Source organism: Zootoca vivipara, chromosome 6 (genome assembly GCF_963506605.1).
Source record: "Zootoca vivipara chromosome 6, rZooViv1.1, whole genome shotgun sequence".
NCBI lineage: Eukaryota > Metazoa > Chordata > Lepidosauria > Squamata > Lacertidae > Zootoca > Zootoca vivipara.
In genome coordinates, this window is record NC_083281.1 from 38,303,840 (window position 1) to 38,331,474 (window position 27,635).

General features: G+C 44.0%; 2 protein-coding genes and 1 long non-coding RNA gene across 6 annotated transcripts in view; 2 read left to right on the plus strand and 1 right to left on the minus strand.

Annotated features, from left to right (window-relative positions):
• The window catches only part of LOC118086560 (protein argonaute-1), a 46,893-nt gene extending 26,630 nt beyond the window's left edge, over positions 1 to 20,263 (plus strand). For both annotated transcript variants that reach the window (XM_035118315.2, XM_060275816.1), the window contains 14 exons: positions 1,052 to 1,186; positions 1,421 to 1,508; positions 2,081 to 2,228; positions 4,339 to 4,458; positions 6,444 to 6,566; positions 7,594 to 7,727; positions 8,579 to 8,763; positions 10,198 to 10,357; positions 11,801 to 11,891; positions 12,487 to 12,681; positions 13,570 to 13,704; positions 14,301 to 14,402; positions 15,077 to 15,276; positions 16,205 to 20,263. In XM_035118315.2, the coding sequence (XP_034974206.1) occupies positions 1,052 to 1,186; positions 1,421 to 1,508; positions 2,081 to 2,228; positions 4,339 to 4,458; positions 6,444 to 6,566; positions 7,594 to 7,727; positions 8,579 to 8,763; positions 10,198 to 10,357; positions 11,801 to 11,891; positions 12,487 to 12,681; positions 13,570 to 13,704; positions 14,301 to 14,402; positions 15,077 to 15,276; positions 16,205 to 16,313 (1,925 nt within the window). In that variant the 3' untranslated portion in view covers positions 16,314 to 20,263. The remainder of the gene's footprint in view (positions 1 to 1,051; positions 1,187 to 1,420; positions 1,509 to 2,080; positions 2,229 to 4,338; positions 4,459 to 6,443; positions 6,567 to 7,593; positions 7,728 to 8,578; positions 8,764 to 10,197; positions 10,358 to 11,800; positions 11,892 to 12,486; positions 12,682 to 13,569; positions 13,705 to 14,300; positions 14,403 to 15,076; positions 15,277 to 16,204) is intronic.
• A 1,316-nt stretch (positions 20,264 to 21,579) lies between these two features.
• LOC132592313 (uncharacterized) lies at positions 21,580 to 24,499 on the minus strand. The gene is made up of 2 exons (XR_009557748.1): positions 24,241 to 24,499; positions 21,580 to 22,408 (listed from the first exon to the last, which is right to left on the minus strand). It is a non-coding gene; the product is annotated as an uncharacterized LOC132592313 (long non-coding RNA).
• Positions 24,500 to 24,603: 104 nt separating this feature from the next.
• Positions 24,604 to 27,635, plus strand: part of LOC118086559 (protein argonaute-3) — a 52,109-nt gene continuing 49,077 nt past the window's right edge. For 2 of the 3 annotated variants that reach the window (XR_004692758.2, XM_035118313.2), the window contains exon 1: positions 24,604 to 25,111. Coding sequence is in view for 2 of the 3 variants with exons in the window: in XM_035118313.2 (XP_034974204.1) it covers positions 25,093 to 25,111 (19 nt within the window). In the remaining variant the exon portion in view is untranslated. The remainder of the gene's footprint in view (positions 25,112 to 27,635) is intronic. The other variant, XM_035118311.2, reaches the window with a different exon arrangement.

Here is a 27,635-nt window from a genome sequence, read left to right on the forward strand (position 1 = left end):
GTTTGGGCACCCTGAAACGCCTCCTCCCGACCTTACGTTTGGTGGCGCGCCTTAATTTGGGTGCCGGAAGGGGCTGCCTGTTCCCCTCCATCTGTTGGTCAGGGCGTTGCAATGGCTCTCTAGCATAGCCGAGCCCTGACTCCTCCAGCCCATTAACTTCCTCATTCCCCCACCTGACCCGCTGCTGCTGCTCTCACTGGGCGAAGTGCTGGTCAACAGGAGAGGCGGAGGCTCCCTGTACGGAGGTCCTCTAACAGTAACCCTGATATATAAATGTCACTGTAAAACATTCAGAATACCCAACCAGAAGACTGTGGCTGAAAAAAGGATTGTTGACAGTGCCTCTTAGGTTCTGTGGGGCCCTGTTCACCAGAGGTGCCTGAATTAACTGTTGTGGTAGGTTCAATGGAGAAAAAGAGCTCAGTCAGTTGCAGCTTGCATTGTGGTGATTATTTTGACAGTTCACAGCACAAGTTTTCTGACAGCATGCATGGCTGGTGTTTCCTTAAACAGCTTCATAAAAGGCAGAGCAAAAATGTATTATGTAAACATAAGTAAACTTACCTGGTTCTCTGCAAGTGTTGCATTGCTTTTTAAAAATCTGTTTTTTTCTAGAGCATTTGAGGGAGGGGATTCTTCTTTGGTTCTTGTTTGTATTACGTATTTTGTGTTTATATCTTGTATTTTTATGCTGTGAATGGCCCTGAGATCTATGGATGAAGGGTGGCATACAAATTCAAATTCTAGTAGTAGTAGTAATCATCATCATCCTGGTTTCGTTACGGAGTATTTACATGTTTTTCCACTGGTCATTTGTTTATCCCGTAGTTTTCTCTGTCACTTTCCAAACTGCAAAAAATCATTTAAATATGGATTTGTTGTGACAGTACTTAAATCCACATTAATTGCATAGATAGACCTAAAGTTCTGGTGTGCACTCGAACCCCTCCTGCAAAATGGTGGCAGAGAACGAGAGTCAAGAAATGACCGTGACGCTTGTGCTTCTGTTGTCTTGACTGACCTGCACTCTTGTCTGTTCACCCCACAACAGTATCAGCGACAGCCTTCTACAAGGCCCAGCCAGTGATTGAGTTCATGTGTGAGGTGCTGGACATCCGGAACATTGATGAGCAGCCGAAGCCCCTGACTGATTCTCAAAGAGTCCGTTTCACCAAGGAGATCAAAGGTAAAAGAGGGCAGAGACTCTAATAAAAGGCCCTAGTTGGCAAGTGGTTTTCTTGCAGGGCCACAAAGGAAATAGATGCAAAGCAAAAGGCAAAATTAAGAGGGGCAATATTTTTGAGGCTGTGGTGGAAAGGCTGGGACACCCTATCCCTCCTTTGCGTTCTCTGTTTTACATGTTGACTGGATCAATTAGCTGATTAATTGATTGACATCAGATGTGTTTCTCTTTTGATAGGTTTGAAAGTGGAGGTGACTCATTGTGGACAGATGAAGAGGAAATACCGTGTGTGTAACGTTACTCGGAGGCCGGCTAGCCACCAAACGTAAGGCTGTTAGCTTGGGGGAAGGGGGAGAGACACTTGTGGTGTGTGTTTGTGTGTTTCAGGAGGGGTGTGTGTTACCTTGTGACATTTAGCATCTGTTGGGTAGCATTTAGAAAGGGGAATGAGAAAAAACACTCTTAGTCTGGCGATGCAGGAAGCCTTGGGAACTGACTGCTGGGCACTTTCTCAGAAGTGTGCACTGCTGCTAGGTAACTTGTTTCAACTGTCAGTGTGGGGAAAGCTGCCCTGAAGGTGGAATTAAGAGCCTAATAAAATCCTGCAACTTCTCATAATGCAAATGTTTTGGAGTTGTTGTTTGTCCTGCTTTTGTTGCCCTATAGGGCAAGAGTGCTCTTCCAGATAGCAATAATGCAGTAACATTGGGGAAGCATCACACAACAACTTACAAAGCAGAATGATGTGTGGATGGTCCAGCATAAATTCACCACTAATGCACAATACAAGACGTAGAGTACACCTGCAAAACCAATCAGTCTGGAGAGGCTCGAGCTCTTTTTCCTGCGCAGTTTTGTACTGGGCTCTCTAAACAGCTGTGGATTTCTTCTGTGTAGGTTCCCTCTCCAGCTGGAGAGCGGTCAGACGGTGGAGTGCACAGTAGCGCAGTACTTCAAGCAGAAATACAACCTCCAGCTCAAGTACCCCCACTTGCCATGTCTTCAAGTCGGCCAAGAGCAGAAGCACACATATCTACCTCTGGAGGTGAAAACTGATTTTCGGAATGGGATGGGGAGATGGCTTTGAAATACCTCAAGGCTTTGCTGTTATAGAGGGTGGGTGTGGGTGCCCTTGCATGAACAGTTATGTTCCGGTTTGTACTTGTTCTTATCCTTTTGAACCTTTTTGTGTTTTGGCCTCTAGCTGTTTTAAGACTTTTAATTTTTACTGAAAAACAAAGAAGAAGTGACTAAACACACAGACACAACACAAAACACTACAATTTTATACACTGAGAATAAAAATATATATAATAAATATATTATAAATATAATAAATAGATAATATATAATAAATAGATAATTTTTAAAAATAAGCCGAATTTTCCTTCTTTCCCAACCATGAGACTTTGACCAATCTTGACTGCTTGCTTTAAACGTAACAGTCCCATGGATTTCTCAGCTGGTTAGAACGTGGTTGTTGATAACACCAAGTTTGCAGGGTTTGGTCCTCCATATGATACAGCTGCATATTCCTACATTGCAGGGGTTGATCAATGATCTCAGGGCCTCTTCTGACTCCACAATTCTATGAATCTTACCCTCTATGCTCAAAGCAGCCTGTCACAACTTTGTTGTGTTTTATTATCCTGCTTTTCAGATAAATGATGTCTTCCAAACAGAAAAGAACCACAGCCCAACCCTTAGGCTTACAGACTAAAAAGACAAGATGCAGGAAGGGAAAGCAGGTGGAGAAGGAAAAGGAGGGGACAACCTTTTTAAATCCTTCCCCTTAGCAAATGCTCTGAAACTAATTGGAGGCTCATAATCTTGCCCATTCACCTTGCCTTTTAAAGTCCCCTTTGTGAATAATTTCAGTGCGATGTTCCCTACTCCCTTCTCCCTTTCCATGCCAAGCACTCAGCACAAATTTTGCCTGCTTGGCCCAAATCAAGGGTAGGCAGGACTCAGTAGTGACTAATGGATACATGGTGGATTGGAACCCAGGAAGCTGCCAGTCACACTGGTCTGGTTCACATGTACTGGTAACACATTGTTTGAAATGAACTGTGGTTTACCATGAACAAGTACATAGCATGCTAGTGCATGCCAGTGAATTGCACCTCTTTTGCTCCTCCCTTTCCAGAAGTGGAAAACAAAACCACAGAATGGCTGGCTTCACCTAATGTGTGAAACAGCACTCATTGTTTCTTTGCAAACTACTACTGGAAGCCAAGGTTTTGTTTTTTAAAAGAAGCCCATGAATGCTGGCTTGCATATAATGCTAAGTCAGCTTCTCCATGGTCCCCCCCCCTGACTCTGGGAAGGGAGGAGCGCAGCAGCTGCTGTTGGGCAGCATGCACTAGCACACCGCTTCTTCATGGTAAACCATGCCTTTGTTTCTGACCATGGCTTAATGTTCACATGTGAACCACTGCCCAATGGTCTCTTACTGGCCCCTGAGCATGGCTGTCGTATTGGCTTGCCCAAGATTCTGAGAGGGCTGTTAGTAGAACAGTTTTACAGATTAAAGTGCTCCATTATCACTCAAAAAATCTATGGGAAATTGGCTCCCAACTCAAAAGCTATTTGGCTGTATCTGCAAGTTTTCCATAGCTGTAGTTGGGTAAAGTTTATGATTTCCTCTAATGTACCACATTTTCCCGTGTATAAAACTATATTTTTTCCTAAATTTTCAAAGTTTAAAATAAGGGATTGTCTTATACATGGATAGTGCATAGTGCATTTTCTTAATTTTGAGTCCCCAAAAATAGGGACTCAATCTCCTTCTGCAGTCCCCCAGAGAGGCCCTGTTTTTTGTTCCTCTACCATTGACTGTAAAGCTGACTGACACAAGAATCAAGGCCTTCTCTGTAATGGTGTCAGCTTTGTAGAACTTCCTTCTGAAGAAGGAGCAACAGTCCTGGAGTACTGAGGACTCCTTGTTTCTCCAGGGGGTTGGGGCGGGCTGATCCAGATTAACAGGAAGCTGCTGCTGTTTTCCATAAGTGTTCTTATATGCTGCTGCTGACATTGATCTGAGTTTTAAGTGTGTGTTTGTTTTATGCTTTCATTGTTGTCGATCTGGAAGACCAATATTGGGGCCAAAGGGCAAGATAACAAAAACTACAATTAAAAGTAAATGTCTTTGGCAGGTATGTAACATTGTGGCTGGCCAGCGGTGCATTAAGAAACTAACGGACAATCAGACCTCCACCATGATCAAAGCAACAGCGAGGTCTGCCCCGGATAGGCAAGAGGAGATTAGCCGGCTGGTATGTGCCTCTTGTCTCTTTGCTCTTGTGGGAGGGAAGCGGCAAGCGCTTGTGAGCTTTCTGTTCTTTTGGACTGGCAACTTGTGAGTGAGGGTTTGTGAACTGCTGCTGAGGACAGTGAGAGCTTTATGACTTAGCGGTGCAATTCAAATGGGGTTGGCTGGGGCAGAGATCTCCCTCCACGCAACCCCATAACAACATGGGTAGTCTCTGCCAGCACAGTGATGACAGAGTCTCTCAAAGCCAAAACTCATGTACTTTAAAATTTCAAGAGTTCTAGGTTGCTGTCAATATTTGCATCTCTTCATATCTACCAGAATTTTAGGATGGGGCAGGGCAGGAAGTATGGGGCTTTCTGAGTGTTTAGCCACAAAAGCTACAAAACCTCTGACCTGAATCCCTCCAGATCTTATGGAACCAGTGATGAAGTGATGCGATCCTGCCATTACCTGGGTAGAACTTTCTGCGATCCATTGACAGATCCCAGCAACATAATCATTTGAAGTGTTCCACTAGGAGCTTTCATAGGCCAGACTAGCGCTATTTATCCTGAAGACTGTTGGCTGCCCATGCTTTGCTTAAACTATTGCCTATATTTTCCACTCTTATGAGTAGTGTTTCTTTTTTACCAGTGTAGCTGTTGGAAAGCCTGTTCTGTTTGGATAAATATATTTTACTATATTTATATATCATTCTTCCAGCCAAGTTTAAATCTATGCTGGAAGAGAGACCTAAATTTTAATATTACAATGGAAAATGGGAAAGAGATGTGGAAAAGAAACCCATTGAGTTAGTTTCAGCAACTAAGCTTAATATATGCAGTGAGTCCTGTATGTGGCGATGTGGTTGCCCAGAAGTGGGCACATACTTACATAAGTGGTGAGGATGTGATGCCGTACAAGTTTTTTGGGGGGAAATCTTACTGGAATGTAGTAAAATAATAAGCTACCACATAGAACCTTTCCTGATACTGGCATTGTTAACTATATTTGATGACCAAAATTCAGATGAACCATATAAAGAGGTTTTATTGATGTTATTGGCTGCATCTAGATAGGTAATAGCAAGAAATCAGAAAACGAGAGAGAGAGAGGAACATTTCAAGAATGGAAAATTTTAATGCAGCAAAATGCCTTAATGGAAAGATTGACGAAGCAAGTACAACTGATGAGACAGACAAGCATGGAAGATGATTTTGTAGGGCATTGCTTTGGGGTCATTCTATGGTTAGGAAGTTGTGAAACTGGAACCTCAGCAGCAGCTTCACAATAACCTTACTGGAGAGACTTGTATTATGAAAAAAGAATAATGGCACAAAGGGTAGCATTGTATACCTTCCATGAATTCTATGTACAGGTATTGTAATTTTTATGTGTTATTAGATGTGAAAAATAAAAAAGTTAAAAGTTATTTGTGCAGTACGTATACATAGATCAGCTTTGGGACATTTTGGCCTGTGAGCCTAATTTGGCCTGGCAGGGGTCCTAAGTCGGCATGTGAGGCCATTTGCCCTAAACCACACCCACCTGCGCCACACCTGACATAATATGTGAATTCAAATGTGGGACAGATAAAGACTGGCTTTATCTTAGAAGTTCCTGTTCAGAATTCCCTAGTGCAGCTGATGGGGCTTTCTCTTGGCACCGATCAGCTGATGAGCACTGAGAACAAGCACTTTGGAGGGTGCACTCTTGGTACCAATCAGCTGAGTGGAGCTGAGTTATCCCCTTTGAAGTAGTCACCTGATATCAGAGTTGACCTGTGGTGGGTGGGGCAGCTGAGGAACCAAGCTTCAGCTCTCCACCATGGACATAGACCATAAAACAGGAAATTCTGTTTTCAGAAGGAGCCCTTAAAACAAAACATAAACACCAAAGCAGAAAGAACAGCAAAAAGCCGACTTAGAGCAGCATAAAGCACAGCAAGGGGAAAGTTGATGCAGAAAGTGAAGCACTCAGTAAAATGTAACTATCTTTGTTTTTCAGATGAAGAACGCCAGTTATAACCTGGATCCATACATACAGGAGTTTGGCATAAAGGTGAAGGATGACATGACTGAAGTGACTGGGCGTGTCCTGCCAGCCCCAATTTTACAGTATGGAGGACGGGTAAGCATCCAAGGGTCTCTCAAGTGCTCTGGGGTGTGTGTGGCAGATTCGCTTAGAGTAACTGAGCAGTAGTAATATCTAAGGAATTGACATTTTGGCACCTCTTCCTCAAAGCCACCAGTCACCATATAAATTGTATTTAATTCTCAGAATTGTGGCTTTGAGCCCCACATCGGGCAAAAGATTTCTGCATTGCGGGGGGGGGGGGGGGCTGGACTAGGTGACCCTTGTAGTCCCTTCCAGCTCCACAATTCTATGATTTTATGGCTATGATCTTTTACGGATGAAATCCTTTCAAGATGGCTTACAGAACAAAAGTATATCTGTCCCACCACAGGCAAGGGCACAAGAGAGGGCCTTCTCAGGGGCTGCTTGCAGTGGATTGTGGAGCTCCCTTCTAGGGGAATCTAGGCCGGTCCCGCTTTGCTTCCCTTTTGCTGGCAGGGAAATAACTTTCTTTGTTTAGAGAAGCCTTTGGCTGCTAACTGACGATTGCGGCAGGGTCTTCTGAGGGCAGGTGTTGCGCATTATGTTTTGGTGTTTTTAAATAGTTTTAAGTGTTTGAATTCAGAGCTGTTTTTGATAGGGAAACTGGTTTATTTTTATTATTTTTATTGATTTGTGGGGGTGGCCACCAATTTGGATGGCTTTGAGAGAGGATCAGACAAATGCATGGAGCGCAAGCTGCTAACCACAATGGCTATATGCCGCCTCTCCTGTCAGTGGCAGTATGCCTCTCATTTACCAGTTGCTGGGAGTCGCAGTTGGGCAGAGCGCTGTTGCACTTAGGCCCACCTTGTAGGCTTCCCACAGGCATCTGATTGGCCACTGTGAAAACAGGATGCTGGACTGTATAGACCACTGGCCTGATTCAGCAGGCTTTTCTTAGGTTTTAATAAACAGTTAAGTTTGGATATTGATGCCAGATGAACCCCAGCCCCCCCTCCCATTGACTGGCAATGATTCCCAATCTCCCCTGGTAGGTGGTGTTTATTTTGAAAGACCAACCCATTTTCTTTTCCCGCAGAACCGTGCCATCGCCACACCCAACCAGGGGGTATGGGACATGAGGGGGAAGCAGTTCTACAATGGCATTGAGATCAAAGTCTGGGCCATAGCCTGTTTCGCCCCCCAGAAGCAATGCAGGGAAGAAGTTCTGAAGTAAGTGAGTGCTATGTTTGTGGGTGTGGGGAACTGGACGGGGCTATAGAAGGGCCATGGCTTGGAGTCATTCTTTGCAAGCAAAAGGACCCAGTTTCAATCTCTGGCACCTCCAGTTAAGAGTCGAAAGGTGTAGGTGGTACTGAATTCGATGGGTCAGTGGCTCATCTTGGTATAAGGCAGCTTCCTAGATTTCTAATAGGGAGCTGGATCAGATCTTGAAGCAACAGCATAATGTATTCTGGTAGCCCACCTCCTTCAAAATGTGTGTGGCAGTTTTTTTGGGGGGATGCTCCTGGAAAACTGGTGCTGAGAAGCTGCCAGCAGTTCCTCATCTGCTGTAGAACCTGGGTATTGCAGGGTTGTCACTCCCATCCAGGGCTATGGGTGATTGCTGGGAGATGGTTCCTTCATGCCTGGGTGGGCCACAGGTTCTCCTCCCAATGCTGTTGGACTCCCATTAGCTCCAGCCAGAGTAGCCAGTGGTCAGGGTTGATGGGAGTTGTAGTAAAAACAACAACAACTGGAGGGCATTCACTGCTTCCTGTGGGCTTAGGGACAACTAGCAGACTTTTGAGATGGATTTTTAGTCCCCTGGGCTAGGTTCTCCGTCCTGGACCCAACACACCCCTCAGTGCATTAATGAGAAACCTGTGGCCCTCTAGACTGCAGCTCCCATCTTTCTTGAGTGTTGGCTCTGCTGGCTGGGACTAATGGGAGTTGGGAGGGCCATGGGTTTTCCAACCCCATCCTATGCAACTGCACTTCTTGGTAGAGGGATAACCAGTCATAAAAAACCTCTTCCTGCATCCTCCTTCCAAACCTCATTTTCTTTCCCCCCTGTGCCGTAGGAACTTTACAGACCAGCTACGCAAGATCTCCAAGGATGCAGGGATGCCAATCCAGGGCCAGCCGTGTTTCTGCAAATATGCACAAGGTGCGGACAGTGTGGAGCCCATGTTCCGTCACCTTAAGAACACCTATTCGGGGCTCCAGCTCATCATAGTCATCCTGCCAGGGAAGACGCCGGTGTATGGTATGTTAACAGGAAAGGAGGGAGTTGCTAGGAGGAGGGAGGACAAAAGGGAGTTTCTGTCCATTGAACCCTTAATAATCCAACACTTCCAGTTCCTAAGCTCCCCTTCTCGGACAAGGTTTTTGAGTGGGTGGTTGCAGACCAGATCTGGGCGCTCTTGGAGGAAGCTGATTTTCTAGATCTGTTTTAATTGGTGTTTAGGAGCGATTTTGGCACAGAAACTGCTTTGGTTGCCCTGTGGTTTTTGAAAGAAGGACAGTAAACAAATGTAAATACTACTACTACTACTACTACTACATTTCTTTTTAAAGGACAAACTATGCCTTTGAACATAGAAAGTTAGTGCAGCAGGGACGTGACAAACAAACAAACAAACAAACAAACAAACTGCCTCCAATAAAAGTAGAAACCTAGGATAGCTTAAAAACTGTAAAAGCTTTTTGAAAGCCTGAGAAGGGACAATAATAAAGTAGGAGCCAGACAAGGCTTCCTCAGGTAGCAATTTCACAGGCAAGGTTGCCACCATTGAAAAGGTACTCTCCAGGGCTTCTGCTGACTGCCGTACTTAAATTGGACATCCATGGGAGTATGGGAGAAGAAGATCCAACCAGTATCTGGGTCTCATACTGTGTAGATAAGCATCCCCGCTTTGAACTGAGCCTGGAAGTGGACAGGGAGCCAATTATGTTGTTTCAGAACAGATGCCATAGATCCCACCTCTCGGGGAGAGCTGTGGCTCAGTGGTAGAATGAAAAAGTGCCAGGTTCAACTGCAACATCTCCAGGCACAGTTTGAAGAGATGCTAGTCAGTATAGACAATACTGAGCCAGATGGTTTCACTTGATATAAGCTTCCTGTGTTCCTAAAGCAAAGTGTACAGGAAGTGGTGAAGAGCTTTCTTTTTCTTGTTCCCATTGGCTGCATATCATGTTATGAGAAAGCATGCAGGTTTCTCACAGGCATCTGGTTGGCCAGTGTGAGAACAGGATGCTGGACCTCGTAGTCCTTTGGCTTGATGCCGCAGGGCTGCTCTTCTGTCTCTGTTAGCACTAGTTGCTAGTTGCTGCACTAGTTGAGTTTCTGGACTGTCTTCAAGGTCAGCCCCACATAGTTTATTACGGTAATCCAGCCTCTGTAGTTGCAGATTTTAGGAGCATATTTTCAAGATGGAAAAAAAAGGAAATTTAAGATATGTGGCATTTGCCCCCCTGCACTGCATGTAGTTTGAAGCGATACAGTGCACGGAGGTCTACAAACCATGGAATATTTTTGCATGCTTTAAATCAGCTCTGGAATTCTCAACCTCTCTTAAAGCTATTGCCTTATCCCTCCACATATCAAATGGAAACCTTCCCCAAATATGTTCCTGCTATCCTTTTCAAGAAGCCGCAAGGTGCCTGTTGCTTTAACAGGCTTTAACTCTTCTGTCTGCAGCGGAGGTAAAGCGTGTGGGGGACACGCTCCTGGGGATGGCTACCCAGTGCGTGCAGGTCAAGAATGTTGTGAAGACATCGCCACAGACTCTTTCCAACCTCTGCCTCAAGATCAATGTCAAGCTCGGCGGGATCAACAACATCCTGGTGCCTCACCAGCGGTATGTTTGACAAGTGGGGTGGAAGGGAAGCAGCATCACTTGAACACCCCCACCCACACACCCCCAGTAATGTTGTAGCTCACAAGCACACCCTGCTACCTGCCATAACTGAACAAGAACACATGATTAGGGATGTAAGAAGGTATTGCTTTCCATTTTGTCCTGTATTGGTTGCATGCAGCTCTGTTTCTGTTCTGTCATTTGTATTCCACCCCAAACTATGCTGTTCATCTCCACAACCACTGTGGTGAAATTATGTAACACACGTAATTTATGTAAGCTACACTGTTGTTCCGTTGTTCCACGGACTTAAAGATGGTCCATCTACAGGGATAGTGGGGGACTTAAATCACTTGTGTATTCTTTGTGGATGGACAACAACAACAACAACAACAATGAATACTGATCATATTTACTGGATTGATTCTTACCTGGGCTGATGATAGTCATTGTTTGGATGGGGGCTCAGGGTCCTCTTACACAATCACAATGCCTTCGCTCCGATGCCTCCTGGAGGCCGGGCCTTCGCATCGGAGCAAAGGCCCGGCCTCCGTGAAGGCACCAGAGCGTCCGATGCCTTCGTGGAGGCCGGGCCTTCGCTCCGATGCCTCCGTGGAGGCCTCCATAGGCCTCGGAAACCTCGGTTTACTTACTTCCGGGTTACAATCATTCGTAAACCGAAAATTCGTAAACCGAGGTGTTCATAAACCGAGGTTCCACTGTAATTTGCATCTGAAGAACCTCCCTGTTGAACTGAGAAATTGGATTCCAATATTTTATAGGCGACACACTCCACCATTTCCCCAGCGCTTTGCATTTTTTAATTTAAAAAATCTAGATTGTAAAGCAAGCTTACAGTCCACATTTTTTAAAAAATGCAAAGTTACTACAAAACCATAAGTCTACAATTAAGCAGTAATAAAAGACTCACCTGAAATGTTTCATGGTTTAAAAATTCATCCAGTTATACGGCTACACTGAATACTTTATGAGAGCTTTTTTATCAGATTTCTCATTGTTTTTGTCTCCAGCTGTTACTTTGGTTTTTTTTTAATGAATATGAATAAAGAAATATATTAAGAAGTAATGTGGGCAGTTTAGAACACAGTAAGTCAGCCCAGAGGAAGAGCTTACTGAAAATATCAAGATTTCTCTTGGCAGAGGAAAATCGCCAGCAAGGGAGCCTGTTGAACACACTTTCAGGAGGAGTTCTTTGGGACTGAGCTTGGAATTTTGGGGAGGAGACTGGGGAGATAAAAGCATGTAACTCTGATTATATTGCTTGTTAGTAACTTGTTTTAACAGAAGGAAGTAACTTGCTTTAGCTACAAAACATTGGACAGCTAGCTTTTGTAGAAGAGTGTTCCCCACAAAATGCTTGTTGTTGTTGTTGTTTAAAAAAAAACCTCTGGTATTATATCTTCTACTCAATCTTGTTCCCAGATCTGCTGTCTTTCAACAGCCAGTCATATTCCTTGGAGCTGATGTGACTCATCCCCCAGCAGGCGATGGAAAGAAGCCTTCCATAACAGCTGTAAGTTTTACCTCTCAAATGTTGTGGTGTGTAATAGGCTGGCTCGGCCCCAGACCATCAGGAAGGGAAGAGCCCATAGTTCAGAGACAGAACACATGCTTTGTGTGCAGAAAGTCCCAGTTTCAGTCTCCAGGGAAGTCTGCCTGAAACCCTGGAAAACCATTGCCAATCGGTGTACACAATACTGAGCTAGATGGACCATAGCTTCGGTTCGGTATAAGACATTGTTCTGTTTGCCTGTCTGGAGCACTTGGCCACCATGTCAGTTGTGCACCAACCCGCTCATTCAGGATGGATTACAGTGAGAGGCTCACATAGGTACATTTGCCTTGTGTCCATGTAGCCTAGCACAGATGTCTAGGGAGTTGCCTCTTCATTCCCCTAGCATAGGGAGAGGCAGTGTTGTCTTCAACCTGTTCTCTCCCATTTGTCTTAACCAGTTGACAGTCCTTCACTTTCATCAGGATTGCTCCCTGTACCCGCACCCAAGCCTGACAGAAATAATACAGGGCGAAGTTCTTAAAAATAATAATAACAACAATTCTCAGTTTCAGTGGCGTGCAAGTTTCACACTTTTGCTCTTTATGGGCTGCAGGTGGTGGGCAGTATGGATGCCCACCCAAGCCGTTACTGTGCCACTGTGCGGGTTCAGCGGCCCCGGCAGGAGATCATAGAGGACCTGTCGTACATGGTGAGAGAGCTCCTCATCCAGTTTTACAAGTCCACTCGCTTCAAACCCACCCGCATCATCTTCTACCGTGATGGAGTGCCGGAGGGACAGCTCCCACAGGTGAGGGGTCCTCTTTTCCTCAGTAGTACCAGCGGGAATGGATCCTGCGCAGGAAGCTTCGGTTCACATTAGGCGGAAAGGACAGAGGTTTGCAGTGGGTACAGGTTAGGAATTGCCCAGTTTAAGATGAGCTTGAGTGGTAGATATGCTCTGTTGAATTTGACTAACTGGATTTTTGTAAATTGCTTTAAGATTGTTTTACAATCAAGTGGTGTTTAAATTTTATGAAATAAATAAAGGTCCATTTAGTCTAGGTCTGGGGGACCTGTAGCCCTGCAGATGATGGTGATTATGGTTTTGTTTACAGCCATAACTTCCATTATCCCATTGGTCTTGGTGGCTGGGGTTGATGGAATCTGGAGACCAACAACATCTAAAGGGCCCCAAATTTCCCAGCCCTGGCTTATGGGAGACCCAGAGGCAGGGCACAAGGGCAACAGCTACTGATTTTCAGGAGTAAATGTTTCAGGAGGGTCCATTTAGGTATTAATAGCTGTTGATAGGCCTCTCTTTCTTCGTTACTTTTGCCTCCTCCTCCCCCTTTAAAGCCACCTTAAACCTGTAGATGTGCCTACAACTTGGGGCAGACAGTTTAGCAAATTAACCATACATTTGTCTTACAAAGTGCTTTATTTTTGTTGAGTTGTGCTAAATTGACTTCCAGTCCATTTTAGTGGGTGAAAAAGTTTTCAATTAGCTGTAATTGCGCCCTGGATTAAGGTGGCCTCAACCTTTTAAAAATTTTTTTTAAAAAATATATATGATGAAGCAAATAAGAATAATAAAATAAATGGCTCAATGAATAGATGATCTTTCTAGACACAGAAGTGGGGGCAGCATGGCTTTTTCCTTCTACCTTTTAAAGCTTTGTTGCTGCTTTTCTCTTAGATCCTTCATTATGAGCTCCTGGCCATCCGTGACGCTTGCATCAAATTGGAGAAGGACTACCAGCCAGGCATTACTTACATTGTTGTACAGAAACGACACCACACTCGCCTCTTCTGTGCAGATAAGAATGAGAGGGTGAGGATCAGTGATGGGGCATGATTCAAATTAGGTCTTTTGGTTGTGTAAACACAGCTCAGCGAGGCTAACAAGTGGCAATTGTGGGATTGCTGATACAGTGGTACCTCTACTTATGAATTTAATGCGTTCCGAACGCACATTCGTGAGTCGAAAAAAATTGTAAGTTGAATCCCATAGGAATGCATTGGGAGAAAAAATTCGTAAGTTGAAGCAACCCTATCTAAAAATTCGTAAGTAGAAAAAATCCTATCTAAACTGTATCCAAGATGGCGGACGGAGCTCCATTCGTAAGTAGAAACATTCGTAAGTAGAGTTATTCGTAAGTAGAGGTACCACTGTAGCATTAATAAAGCCTGAAGCTAATTTAATTTTTCTCTTTTAAATTTTATTTTGTTTGGCACAGCAGCTCACTAACTAACTTGCTTGAGATCCCTAAAGGGCTGTGGAGGCATCCCAGGCAATTGCTCTTTCTTAGCATTGCTTAACACCCGTCTTTCTTAGCATCCACCCTAAGAATCTTGCTTAAACATCCCAGACAATTGCTCTTGCTAACAGCATTTATGCCTTTGTTTCCTTTGTAATAAACTCTGCAGATCGGTAAAAGTGGGAACATTCCAGCAGGAACAACAGTGGATACAAACATTACTCATCCATTTGAGTTTGACTTCTACCTGTGTAGTCATGCTGGCATTCAGGTACTGTGTATTAATGTCCTTTCTTTTTCATTTAAGGAGAGGAGGTGATTTAGATAATAGCCAGAATCCCAGAGTATACTTCAGTTTTCCTACCCCTATAATCCCTGTTCACGTTTTGCGGAGGGAGGCAATAGCAAGGAAGGAGCTGGTGAATGGGCACCAGCTTATTGTGGCTCCCTGAAGCAAAGGTTCTATGGGGCTGTAGATCTGGGGAAGGAGGCAGCAGTTTGTTCTGTTACATGGAGTTGACTACAAGGGAAGATTAAAACAAAGGGACCAAGTTGAGACGGTGGCCTCTGGGTTTTGTGGGTCACCATAGTGGTGGTTGGAATTTACCTAGAGGTTCTTGAATGCACAAAGCACTTCATGTTAGCCCAGTAATCCATACGACACTCTGGCAAGATGTTGATATTACTATATCCATAATGCTAATGGGGATTGGAAGCTGGGGGGGGGGGTCTTGTCTAAGGCCACCTAGCACAGGGGTGGTGAACCCATGGACCAGATGGAGTGTGCATTGGCTGCTTTTGCCATGGCCAACGCTGGCATGCAGCCTTTGGACCGAAAAGGTTAGCCACTATCCCTGTAGATGGACCATCTTTCCACTGCACTTAGGAAGGTATCATCATTCCTCCCTGTGTACCCCACTGAGTCCAGTTCTTCTTCCCATCCAGGGTACAAGCAGACCTTCCCATTATTACGTTCTTTGGGATGACAACCGGTTTACAGCGGATGAGCTTCAGATTCTCACCTACCAGCTTTGCCACACTTACGTACGCTGCACTCGCTCAGTCTCTATCCCAGCACCAGCATACTATGCCCGCTTGGTGGCATTTCGGGCGCGATATCACCTTGTGGACAAAGAGCATGACAGGTGAGCAGCTGGGTATCTGCACATGTAGTACCTCTACTTGTTTGTTTCCATCTTTGGAGCAGGATGGACTACAGTAGTTATGTGGCTCTATGGTATCTTCTTTTCCTTCACCATCATCACTGTGTGGTGGAACCCCAATGACACCTGGGTTTGAATGTGTGTCTTCAGTTCTGAAGGAACAGATTTGTATGTCAGGTACATCCCATTTGTGGAGTCCCTGATGGGTTGATTGTCACATTATACCACCAATAGGCATGGTGCTTTACGAAGCACAAGAGGGCAGGTCACTGCTCAAATGGGGTTGCCATCTAAAAACAACTGAAGAAGGGGAGGGGAAGTGGGAGGCAGAAGAGGGAAACAAGGGAAGTGCATAGGATTATTTCAGTTACACATACCTAGGGTTATATGCATTGCTAGTTCTTTGCAGAGGAGATCCATAGAAATTAATGGGCCTGAGCTAGTCCTGTGTATTAATTTCATGGATCCACTCTTGAGAAGAACTAGCACTGGATAGGGTCCTTAGGCTTTGTTGAGAAAAGGGCAGGGTAGAGAATCTGTGGGCCTGCTAGGTAGATAAATAGGTACTGCTCCAGTGGGAAGGTAAACGGTGTTTTCGTGTGCTGCTCTAGTTCGCCAGAAGCGGCTTAGTTATGCTGGCCACATGACCCGGAAGCTGTCTGTGGACAAACACCGGCTCCCTCGGCCTATAGAGCGAGATGAGCACCGCAACCCCAGAGTCGTCCGTAACTGGACCTAATGGTCAGGGGTACCTTTACCTTTACCTAAGACAGTTTTCTGCTAGGGCAATACGGATTTGCTTGCAGGCTTCTTACCCAGAATGGAAGCAATTCATAAGTAGTGGTTTTATATGTAGACAACTAATGCTTTGTTCTCTTTCCCTCCCATACCCCGTTTCTTCCACTTTCAGCGGAGAAGGCAGTCACATATCTGGCCAGAGTAATGGTCGAGACCCTCAGGCCCTCGCCAAGGCCGTACAAGTTCATCAGGACACTTTACGTACCATGTACTTTGCTTGAAAGTATAACTTTTTTTACCTCACTCCAGAAAGCTTTCAGATTTGTAGGAGCCATAATTTAAAAAGAGGAAGCATTGGGAGCACCTTATGGGCATCCAATGAGAAATCACTGCAGGGCGCAGATGGCGTTGGAGGCAGGAAACCAGCATCCTCTGGAATGAATGCAGGAGAGCCACTTAACCGGTTGAACACACCTTTGTAGTCTTTGTTTTTCAGGCTTTCTAGTTACCTGACCAAACACACTAAGTATTTAAACCATGGAAGAGATCTGACTTCCTGTTAAGAAAAAAACAAAACGGTTTTCACTATTGGGATGGGGCGGGGGGGGGGCGCAATATTAGACTATCTCGACTGTGAAATAACTTTTTTGGTTCTCCAATGCCAAATCCAAACGCTGGTAAGATTTTTGTTTGTTATTGTTTGGGATGGGTGGGGGAAATGGGATTTGTAGAGCCTTAAAACAGATGACTAGATTTATAAAAACTAATATTTTAGGATACAAGATGCTTTAATTGGTGAAGAAGAAGAAAAAGCCAGTAGTTTATAGATTAATTTTAACACTCTTACCCTTCCCTATGAAGAAATTTTCTCCCCTTTATATATAATAATAATAAATAAATAAAATAATAATAATAATAAATAATAATAATGTAAGGCACCCCCAGCACTTACCACAATGCCGAAAAGGAAACTTGTCTTCCGCCTGTTTAAAAGTGGGATAGCTGCTGCCCTTTTAATGCAGCAGTCACATACTCAAATGTGGGCGAGTGCCTTACTGCAATGCTGCAAAATGTTGATGTTCGTTCACCTTTCAAAGGAACAGAAAAGCAAACCAAGGATACTCTTGTCTCGGTGGTGGTCCAAAAAAATCTCCATCTTGAAGGTATTAGGAGTTCTTTTTTTTTTTAAATGTTCACACAAAGCTTTCATTTTCATGTTAGCCTCACAGCCTCACGATGGGTTAAAATTCTGTGCACTTTTAACATGACATATGAATTTGGAGAGCTGCTGATAAAACCTGTTTTTGTTCTTTTGTTTTTATTTGATGTTGATTTAATTGTTCTTGATGTATTTCTTGAGTGGAATTTTTTTTAAAAAAATTTAATTTAAAAACTACATTTCTAACAAACGGGGTTTTGCAAGAAGAAGAATGTTTTTGCCTGCCCCATGAGCACAAACAAGAAACTCCATTATCAATTGATGTCCTGACTTTTTTTTATATGCCGGTGAAATTTTTTATTACCAAGTGTTATTTTTATACGGTGCCAAGTCTTATTGCCAAAACTTACTCAAATCACTTATATCTTCTCAGCATTTACATCACAATATTCCCCCAGCAGCCACCTCATACTTTGGAGTTTTCCTATAGCATATGTGGTGGGTTGTGTTAAGAGATTTTTGCTTGCTTTGGCAGCATGTGTACTAAAAGGCAAGTGATAGAGATTAGCGAGAGGCTGGCTGCTTTTCCATTAATTGAGCTGCAATCCACAAAATCTTTTATTTCTAAAGTTTCATTCTATTTTTCCTTTACAGTTTTATAATAGTTTTAGGTCCAGCATGTTCTCAAAACTGCCCTGATGGTTTCTGCTGCCAACCCCCCTCCCCCATGCAAATAAACAAAAACCCACTTGGCTCTTCCTTGGATCAGAACAACAACATCATGCACTTTGCTCTATCTATGTAGACATAGTTCGTATTCACAAGACAAATCTATTCTGTCCCCCCGTGATGATGAATTTCAAACTTCCTACAAGAAGCTACTTGTGCTTTCAAGGCTGGAGGTTCTCTGTCATATTCTGTTACGGACACATTCTTGCCATTTTAGTACAAAAGCAGGCATGTGGTGAGAGAAGGAAATGTCACCTATACTCAAGCCACATTGTCTTTTCAGATTATTATCTTAAACTGCCAAAATCTTTTTTTTAAAAAAAGGAAGGTTGAACCTGTGCAGCCATGCCACTCTCTTTATAGGCACACCCTGTTAAAGCATATTCTTTGCAGCTTGTGAGGCAATACTGATTTTACCACTCAAGCATCAAGTGTCAAGTCAGGTATCCCATCCTTTTTATTTTCACTCCTCCATCCCATCCCCTTCTCTCTCCAATTGCCATTTTGGGGGCAGAATGTTAACCCATCATAATGGGTTGCATAATGCTATGCAAAAAACAAAAAAAATGGGCCACAGAATGGAGCACTGTTGTGTTTTACATTACTTGGGCATTATGGCTCATATTCTTTAGCCTGGTCCCAAAGAACTGCTGTAGGAATGCTTGTGTGCAGCTGCTGAGATTTCTGACCTTGAGCATCAGATCTCCACTTCATATCACAACTGGCTTTTAGCATTTCCCCAGGTTCCAGAATGGTTCACCTGCTTTACTTGGGAAGATGTGTGCCTGCTTACTGGTTTTTGAAGCACAAGTCCAATGCACTATTGGCTGCACACAGTGAGTTATGCAGTTCTTTGGATCTTTGACTCCTCTCTTTCCCCGCTGGTTTCCTTTTTCCTCTCACTCAGCTGCTTTGTATCCCGCAAGGCTGGGAATTGCTTTGCTTTGGGCAGAGTCCGGTCAGCAAAAGCATCAGTCTGGAAAAGCTGATCTTCTTAACCAAGTGCCTGCATGGGTAAACACATTATCATCTTCCAGCATGAACCTAGATTATGAGCCCTGTGTTTTTCAGAAAGAGATGTTGGGGAGTCCCCCCTCTTACTTGGGCTTGTGAGTGAGAATGATTTTATTTATAGAAGCAGCTTTTTGAGTTCTTTGCATCCCCTTCATGTCCTCTGCGCCTCTGTCTCTGTGCTTGGAGTGGGATTTGTAAGTTCAGTCACCAGCATTGCAACTAAAATATTTGGTCCAAGATTCAGAAGCGTTTTGAGCAAAAATGACTTGGGCATTTTCAGAACCTGGGGGGTGGGGGAGATGGAGGGAATCTGAGAAATATTCAGCTTTGTTTAAAAAAAATTGCTTTAAAACAAACACAAACCTCCAGGACTTGAATTGTTATCAGATATTTGCACTCCGCTGTTAAGTAGCTGCTTTGAATGAATTGGTGTTGGCATGACCTAATGAGACAGGCAGCTAGGGCAGGCTTTGCCAACCTGGTGCTCTCCAGTTGTTTTACACTGCTTTGAGTTGCCTGGGGAGTGCAAATCATCTAGAAGGCACAAGGTTGCTGAAGGTTGAGCTAGAAGAAACATACCTGTTTCAAAGCGCTTTCTGGCCCATCCTTCACTTCTCCCTCCCACCCACCTGGTGCATGCGGAATTTTCACTAAGTGCCGTAAATGATGTCATTGCTGCACCCTCTATTGAACAAAGTTTCTGGGTTCGGGGTATTTCCCCTCCCCCCTTTAGATGTTCTACTTAATGAGTTAGATCTTCCTGCATGTTCTGTGTAATGGAGGCTCCCTGTTCCATTCCCGCTTAGGTTTGGCAAAGCTGTATATTATATCCTCTTGATAGTCCACGAGAGCACATAGCAGGAGGTGGCATTCTTTCTTTTGTACCACAGACTGTGTCCACTTTGGGGGCGTTGCAAGGCTACCAATAAGATATTTGAATACGCATTTTGGAGCATTTAACCTTGCACCTTAAGTCTGTTTCTTGTCACTATGTTGCCCTTCTGCAGCTGAAAATGTTGCCAAATTCTCACTTTGTGTGTGTGTGTGTGTGTGTGTTTGCATTTGCATTTGCGTGAGGGTTTGGGAGGCAGCATAATTATGTAGCTATCTGTTGTTGGCTCTTGTTTTTTATTTTACCTGCACTGCTGCTAGTTCCAATTTAATGCTTATATTTGAGCAAAAGACACTGGGCTGGGTGGAAGAGGATGGTGAAGAAGGCAAGAACCTGTGCCACAAAAGATTGCACGGAGCAGTACAAAAACTGGACTGGGATTCAAGGTGGCCCTTAGGTTTGTGCCAAGGGGCTTATATGAGCCCAGTGGAATATTTTAACACACACACCCTGCCAATTTTATAAACTGCAGGCCCCAATGTCATGTCAAAAGCTACTGTTGACATTCTTCTCAGTTTCCAAAGCAACTTGCCATACAGCATAAATGTCAGCATACTGTTGACATTCTTCTCAGTTTCCAAAGCAACTTGCCATACAGCATGTAGAGAAATTATTCTTAAATCTCCCTTGGGCTTGTGGAACGAGCTCCAGAGTTCTTGGGAACTTTGGCCCACCCATGTCTATGGCTAGGGTGGCTAACCTTTGTGGCCCTCTAGGGGGCTCTGGACTCCAGCTTCTATCAGTCCCAGCCAGCATGGCCAATGGGATTTGCGGCCCTCCAGACATTGCTGAACTACAAGTAAGGGCATTCCAAAATGAAATTGATAGGATGTAAAATAGAGGTAGGGCAACAAACAATCTTTTCATTTGGTGGATGCAAACTTTCTGAGTTACACACCACTCTTCAGGCAGAGGATACACAGTACAGAGGGGAAAGCCGGGTAAATATGCAGCGACATCTAGATATTGTCTGTAGTGTAAATCCTTACGTGGAACCAGAGGTTCTCTTTAGTTTGGAAAATGAGCTGTTCTCATCTGAAGAATTCTATACAACTCTAAAACACGAAAAAATTATCTGGCTACCAAACATCTGTCTGAAAAAAGGAAAGTTGCCGTGCCTGGTTTTTGTATCATAATCCTTTTGGGACCAACAAAGCAGCTTCTGCCTATAGAAAACTGATGTTGTAGGAAAGCCTAAAAGCGTCAGCATTGCAAGGATTCAACAAAGAATCCCCTTTTAATTAAATGTTCAAAACAATTTGGCAGCAAGGTGCAAACTTGGTGTGTTGGTCCTATCTGGAGAGAAATGTGAGCAACATGTCAGAACAGCAATAAAAAAAGTGAAACCCGTATCACGTGTGCACATGTAATTTTGCACTTCCAAGAAATTGTGAAAGTTTTAAACTGATGGCAACTCTGGTTTGTGTTCATTATTATTATTTTTTTAAAAAGAAAAACTGTTACAAGGAAGCGTTGAAGTGTAAATAGAGAATGTTCACAAAACACGCTATTGGTTGAGTTTTGTTTTCTTGTTTGTGTTTTTTTAATTTGAAACTGAACATTGTATGGTCCATTTATTAAGCAGACTTGATCAACTGCTGTACAGTCCTTATTGAGAGGAGCAAACTGGGACTCAAATTTTATAAAGAAAGTTTCAACACCTGGATATGAGTTTCTTCTGTGAGAAGCAGAGATTTCACTTAAAGGATAAACAAAAACCACATAGAATACAGTTGTGCTTTTTTTTTAAAAAAAAACACTAACTAGGATGTCAATATTCTGGCAAGGCTGCTATTTTATTTCTTGAAAAAGGTTTGATGCTTTTGGTGTGCATAGATGGCCATGCACTTCTGGATACCAGTAAACCACATGCCCAGTTTGTAATAAATGCCCCACTGTCATGTTGTATTATTATTATTATTTAATTAAATTTGTAAACTGCCCTTCTTGGGAAGACCACAGAGCGGTTCACAACAGAAAAATGCAAATTGAGAGCACAAAATACATTAAACAAAAACCAATAACATCCCCCCATCACGTTTAGAAGGTGATAGAATGTTAACCAGCCAAAGGCCTGATTATAGAAAAACGTTTTCATCTGGGGTCTAAGTATGGAATGATGCCAGGCGAGCCTCCTTGGGGAGGGCATTCCACAAATGGGGAGCCACCACCCTCCAAACCTTTCATGGAGGAGCCTCAGATGATGACTGCAGGGTCCAGGCCAGTTCTTATGGGGAGAAGTGGTCCTTGAGGTACTGCGGTTCTGAGCTGTTGATTGCTTTATTGGTAAAAACCAGCACTTTAAATTGGGCCCAGAAACTAGAATCAATGTCATACACTCAAACTGTCTTGCCCCTGTGATCAACCTGGCTGTTAGCTGAAGTTTCTTCAGAAACCTTTCCACAGTCCCTGTGACCACTCTTCATTGTCTCATCACTGCTCCCTGGGCTCTGGTTCCAACACTCCTCTGTTTCCAGCTAGTCCATGACACTAACAAAGTCATCCAACATACTGGTAGCAGGACCAGACAATGCTCTGGACACCCCTTGAAATTCATCTGCTGTAACGGTGGAGTCAAGATCCTGGTGGATGCAAGCAAATTTATTCTCAAGACAGCTTGAAAGCAAATGCACAGCTACCTGCTTCAGGCCAGACTGCACTAGGAAAAGCTATACCAGATGGTACAATGAGGATACAATGGAGGTACCAAACTATGCCTCCTTTGCTGCCTTCACTGCCACTAGGTAGGCCCTATGTCTGATGAGCCCTCCAGAACAGGTGGCCTTCCTGAATGGACTGTTTAGAGCAGGGGTTCCCAACAAAATTTTCTCGAGGACCCCTCATCGAGCCGCTATTGTGACAAGGACCCCCATTAATTCCTAATCCTAAAATTAAAAAGTGAGAGCCAAATTAAGAGTCTTTTTATATTTTATATTTATACGTTTTTTACAGTTACAACAGAGTACTCCATCAGTATACAGTTTGTTTTAATTTTCAGTTCTTAATGAGATGAACCACTTTTTAACCAACGGTCCATTTTTAACTACGCGAACTGTAGCTTCCGCGAAAAACAATGCTTTGTTTACAAACACTACTGTTTTGCAAAGAGGCAGTGCACGCGCCAGGGAGGAGGGAGGGGAATGGAGAAGACAGGGTACCTGTGCAGTAGCGCACAAATGAAGCCGACACGCACAAAGCATCTTGGGGAGGTGAGCGTTAGTAGAATGCGCGCGCTGCCTCTTTGCAAAACAGTAGTGTTTGTAAAGCGCCACCTAACGGCATACAGCAGAACTACTGCCTCTAATTCTAGTTTTGCGCTAGACTCTGCTCATGCAGGAAGCGGCCAAAACAAAAAATCTGTTATCATACGAAATATATTTAATATATTTTTTATTCTAATAGCATCTTGAGGACCCCTCTGGCATAGCTCGCGGACCCCTGGGGGTCCCCGGACCACCTGTTGGGAACCACTGGTTTAGAGCATGGACCACAACACTTCTCCCTGTACAGCAGCCTTTGTCCAAAATATCTGAGGGCACCAGGTTGGGGGAGAACTATGCTTCTGTAGAGTTACAGTGGTACCTCGGTTTATGAACACAGTTGGTTCCGGAAGTCTGTTCATAAACTGAAGCGTTCATAAACTGAAGCGAACTTTCCCATTGAAAGTAATGGAAAGTGAATTAATCCGTTCCAGATGGGTCCGCGGCGTTCATAAACCGAAAATTCATAAACCGAGGTGTTCATAAACTGAGGTTCCACTGTACAGTCTTAGTGGGACTGAAAATTCCTAGTCGTGTCAGTCCAAGCACTACAACACACTGCTTTTATTAGGTGCTATTTTATAAACTGCTGTACAAAGATTTAAAACAAGGTGGTTCCTGCCCAGAAGCTTAGAATCTTAAAAAAAAAAGGATACTGAGCCAGGTTGCCTGTTCTTTATGGATTTGACTGTACAGTATGTGTCTCTTATTATTTTCAGGCAGAGACACTCTGTAAGTGTGAAAGCCATACATTTTTTACTGCTTGGGATGGGAATGTTGCATTCAGAGTTGTGTATTCAAGCCCCACATTGGGTAAAATATCCCGCATTGCAGGGGGTTGGACTAGTTGACCTACGGTAAGTGGTCTCTTCCAACTCTACAATTTTACAAAAAACTCAATGCGGTTTACAAAAAGAATAAATAAAGGTTAAAAACAAGCAATTAAAAGTAGAAAAAAATAAAATCAGTAAGCTACAACTAGACATTACATGTAATTCTCTGTTTTCATTATTAAAATCAAGCTAACATTTTGTATTTATAGTTATAGCCGTCTAAAACTTTAAGGTAGTTAAACTAACCAAGTGTTAGTTTGCTAACTATTAAAAATGTTAAACATCTGCGGAATTTAAGGGTCCTCCAAGTCTCATGCTTACCTCAAATAACACAAGCCGAGACTCGAACCCGCGACCAGTGGTTCATTTACGACAACCCCTTAACCGCTTCTTCCTTTCGCTTGTTTCCGCCTCCACACGGTCCTAGCTCCGCCTCCTAAATTTGCATTCGCCGAGGGCTACCCTTGAAGGAGAGCGGCAACTTTCGTACGCATGCGTACTGCGTTTATCTTAGTTTAACAACGCGAGCGGGACCAAGCGCGAACTTGCGCGGGATTGAGGTAGACTAGCGAGAGAGGCTGAAGTAGGAAAAGAACTTCCGGCGGCCAGAGGTGGTGGAGGAAAATGCACGCATGCGCGTGAGCCGGTGAGTTAGTCAGGCACCCTCCCCCCTCCTGCTACAGAGTCAGAGTCATCGTAGAAAGACAACAGAGATGGTCTTCGTCTCAGAGCCGAAAAAGGGAGGAGGGAGGGGGGACGGCTTCCGGTAGAGCGGGAGGCGCATGCGGGCACCCGGGGACTGGTCCCTCCAGAGCGAGGCTCGGTGTGTGCCGAGTGGAAAGTCGGGTTTCTCAGTCAGTCAGTCAGTGGAGAAGGGAGCGAGCTGGGGCTGCGGGCGGCCACGCAACTTCCGCTTCTTCACCCGTCACCGCAGCCCGAGACTAACTAACTGACTGACTGACCGCCCGTGGGCGGCTGGGGAGGGAGAGCAATAACCTGAAAGACTCGAGTGGCTGCGTTGTGTGGAGAGGAGGCGCCGCCGCCGCCGTTGTTGCTACTGCTGTCTCCGCAGGCCCGGCCGGACCGGGACGGCGCCAGGAGAACGACGTGGGGGACCCGGCAGGAACCGGACCGGCACCCGTAGCCTGAGAGCGGCCGCGCCGAGCTCCATGAATGGAAATCAGCAGCGCAGGTGAGGCGGAGGCGACGCCTGACGGGACGCTCCACTCCTTAGGAGCCGCTCGCAGCGCTTGGCGTGGGCTGGATCTTGACACAATAGGTGGACTCGGGGAGGGAAGTTTCGGGGAGGCGGTTGGGCGGCAGTTCCCGAATAACTGACCTTGAAGTTACGGGGCTAGTGGCAAGTATGTAGCTTGGGCTTCATGGTATCTGCCATTTGGGTATGGAGACAACCCGGGGCACTGGGGTATTTTCCTCGGAACTAAAAATAAAATAAAATATGCGGCTGAAACACAACTAACTGCATGAAGTAAATGTCCTCTGTGGCCCAGAATAGTGTTTACTGTTAAGTCCCACTGAACTGACTGAAGTTGAGCTTATTCCTAAGTGCATTTAGGGTTGTAGCTTGAGGACCAATCCTATACTCTTGAGATGTCTATAAAATCAATAGTTGGATAGGAGGACAAACGTGTCAGGGTCAGGCTTTGTGTGTGTAAGAGCTTGTAGGTAGGTGGACCTATGGAGAAGCTTAGGGAAGTGTGGTTCTGAAATCTTGAACAGAATATGGGGGGGGGACTGGTGTAGGTGTTTTTGTTTTAGCAGAGTGGTCCTCCCAAGGTGCTTGTGGGGCAGCTCGGACCCTGAATATTTTATATGTAGCTGTGGAGCAAGTGGCTTGATTATCATCGCCATTGGGGTAGAAACTTGGAATAATTGTGAGGTAAATGTGTTTCTGATTTGCAGAAGATACAATATAAAAGCACATGTTTGCTTTGGTGATTTATCTATGCTAAAAAACTATTAGCTTCTTGTAACCTACAGTTACCTAAAAAATCAAGAAATGCATGACATAACTGATCTTGAGAATGCAGCTTTTCTCCCCCCTGTGTATTTGTGCCTGACCTCAGGTGAACCCTGGTATGGGTCACAGGTGTGGTAGACATGTATAGTTTGTCTAGACATCAGTATTAAATTCAGAAAGTTGCTCAAATTTTGCAGAATATTTGTAAATCCAACTTGTGCACTTGAAATGAGTTTGGGTGAATCAAGTAGTTTAGTGGCTGAACTGAAGGAAAGGACGCTTCCTGAAAGTTTGGGAGTAATTTGAACAGCTACCGGTAGCTGCCTTAAGATATTTGCTTTTGTGGATTCTCAGGTGGGATGGATTCCTGTTCTTTTGCAATCATTTCTTTCAGTTTGTTTATAAACATAAGCAGCTGTGTGGTTTTTTGTTTTGTTTTTTGTTTACCAAGCCATTATTGAAAGAGTGATTTAAAATTTTTTTAAAATATGGACATGTGTTTGAATAAGTGTTTAAGCAATACTGGCATTGGATCCTAGGCATATATGGCCTGAGGGCATATGAAACAAGCATTTCTGGTCGGTGCCATATATGTCATCTTTAGTACTGTGACAGAAGAAAAGTAGGATTTAATGTACTAAATAGCCACTTGTGTCTGAAAATACTTGTGTTGCAAGTTAAATGCATTGGTTAGATCATATACAGTACACACCAAAACAAAAGTTTCCTTTTCAAAATCTTAGCAACATGACAGCTAAAATCAGTTGCAGGGAAACCCCCCCCCCATGCACTAACATGTAACTTTGTATCTATAGAGCTGCTTAAGAATTTATAACTGGAGCCTGAAGTTATTACTGACAGTGTTGACCAATGAATGCAAATACTTGGATTTTCATGTTACAATGTTAAATGATATCCACAGCATTTATTTTCTTAACACTTTTTGATCCCGCCATTTTAGATTTCTAGCTGTTAAATGCTACTAGCTTTAATACCATTCTTTAAGATAGGGTGCTTTGATCCACAGCAGCTAAATTATTTTGAAATAAAATTTTACTAGCTTGATAGGGAACATATCTAAGTTAGCCTTATCACTCAGGTGAAAAATTGTAATGCCATTTGATACAAAGATATATAAAGGTGTGCTGCTTTGTAACTTTGGGTTCAAGCATCAAGGGAAAAAAATAAATGTGTGTTATATGCCTAATACAGAGATCGCTTAATAAGTTTTTGCTGTCCCCCCCCCCACTTTTGCAGGATGCTGTTGAGTAATACTTTTGGAATTTGTTTGGCTTGCTAATGAAGAATAGTGATCTAATTGCTGTCTGTATGCATTGTTGTTGTTTAGTCATTTAGTCATGTCCGACTCTTGGTGACCCCATGGACCAGAGAACGCCAGCCACTCCTGTCTTCCACTGCCTCCCGCAATTTGGTCAAACTCATGTTCGTAGCTTCGAGAACACTGTCCAACCATCTCGTCCTCTGTCGTCCCCTTCTCCTTGTGCCCTCAATCTTTCCCAGCATCAGGGTCTTTTCCAGGGAGTCTTCTCATGAGGTGGCCAAAGTATTGGAGCCTCAGCTTCAGGATCTGTCCTTCCAGTGAGCACTCAGGGCTGATTTCCTTCAGAATAGATAGGTTTGATCTTCTTGCAGTCCATGGGACTCTCAAGAGTCTCCTCCAGCACCATAATTCAAAAGCATCAGTTCTTCAGCGATCAGCCTTCTTTATGGTCCA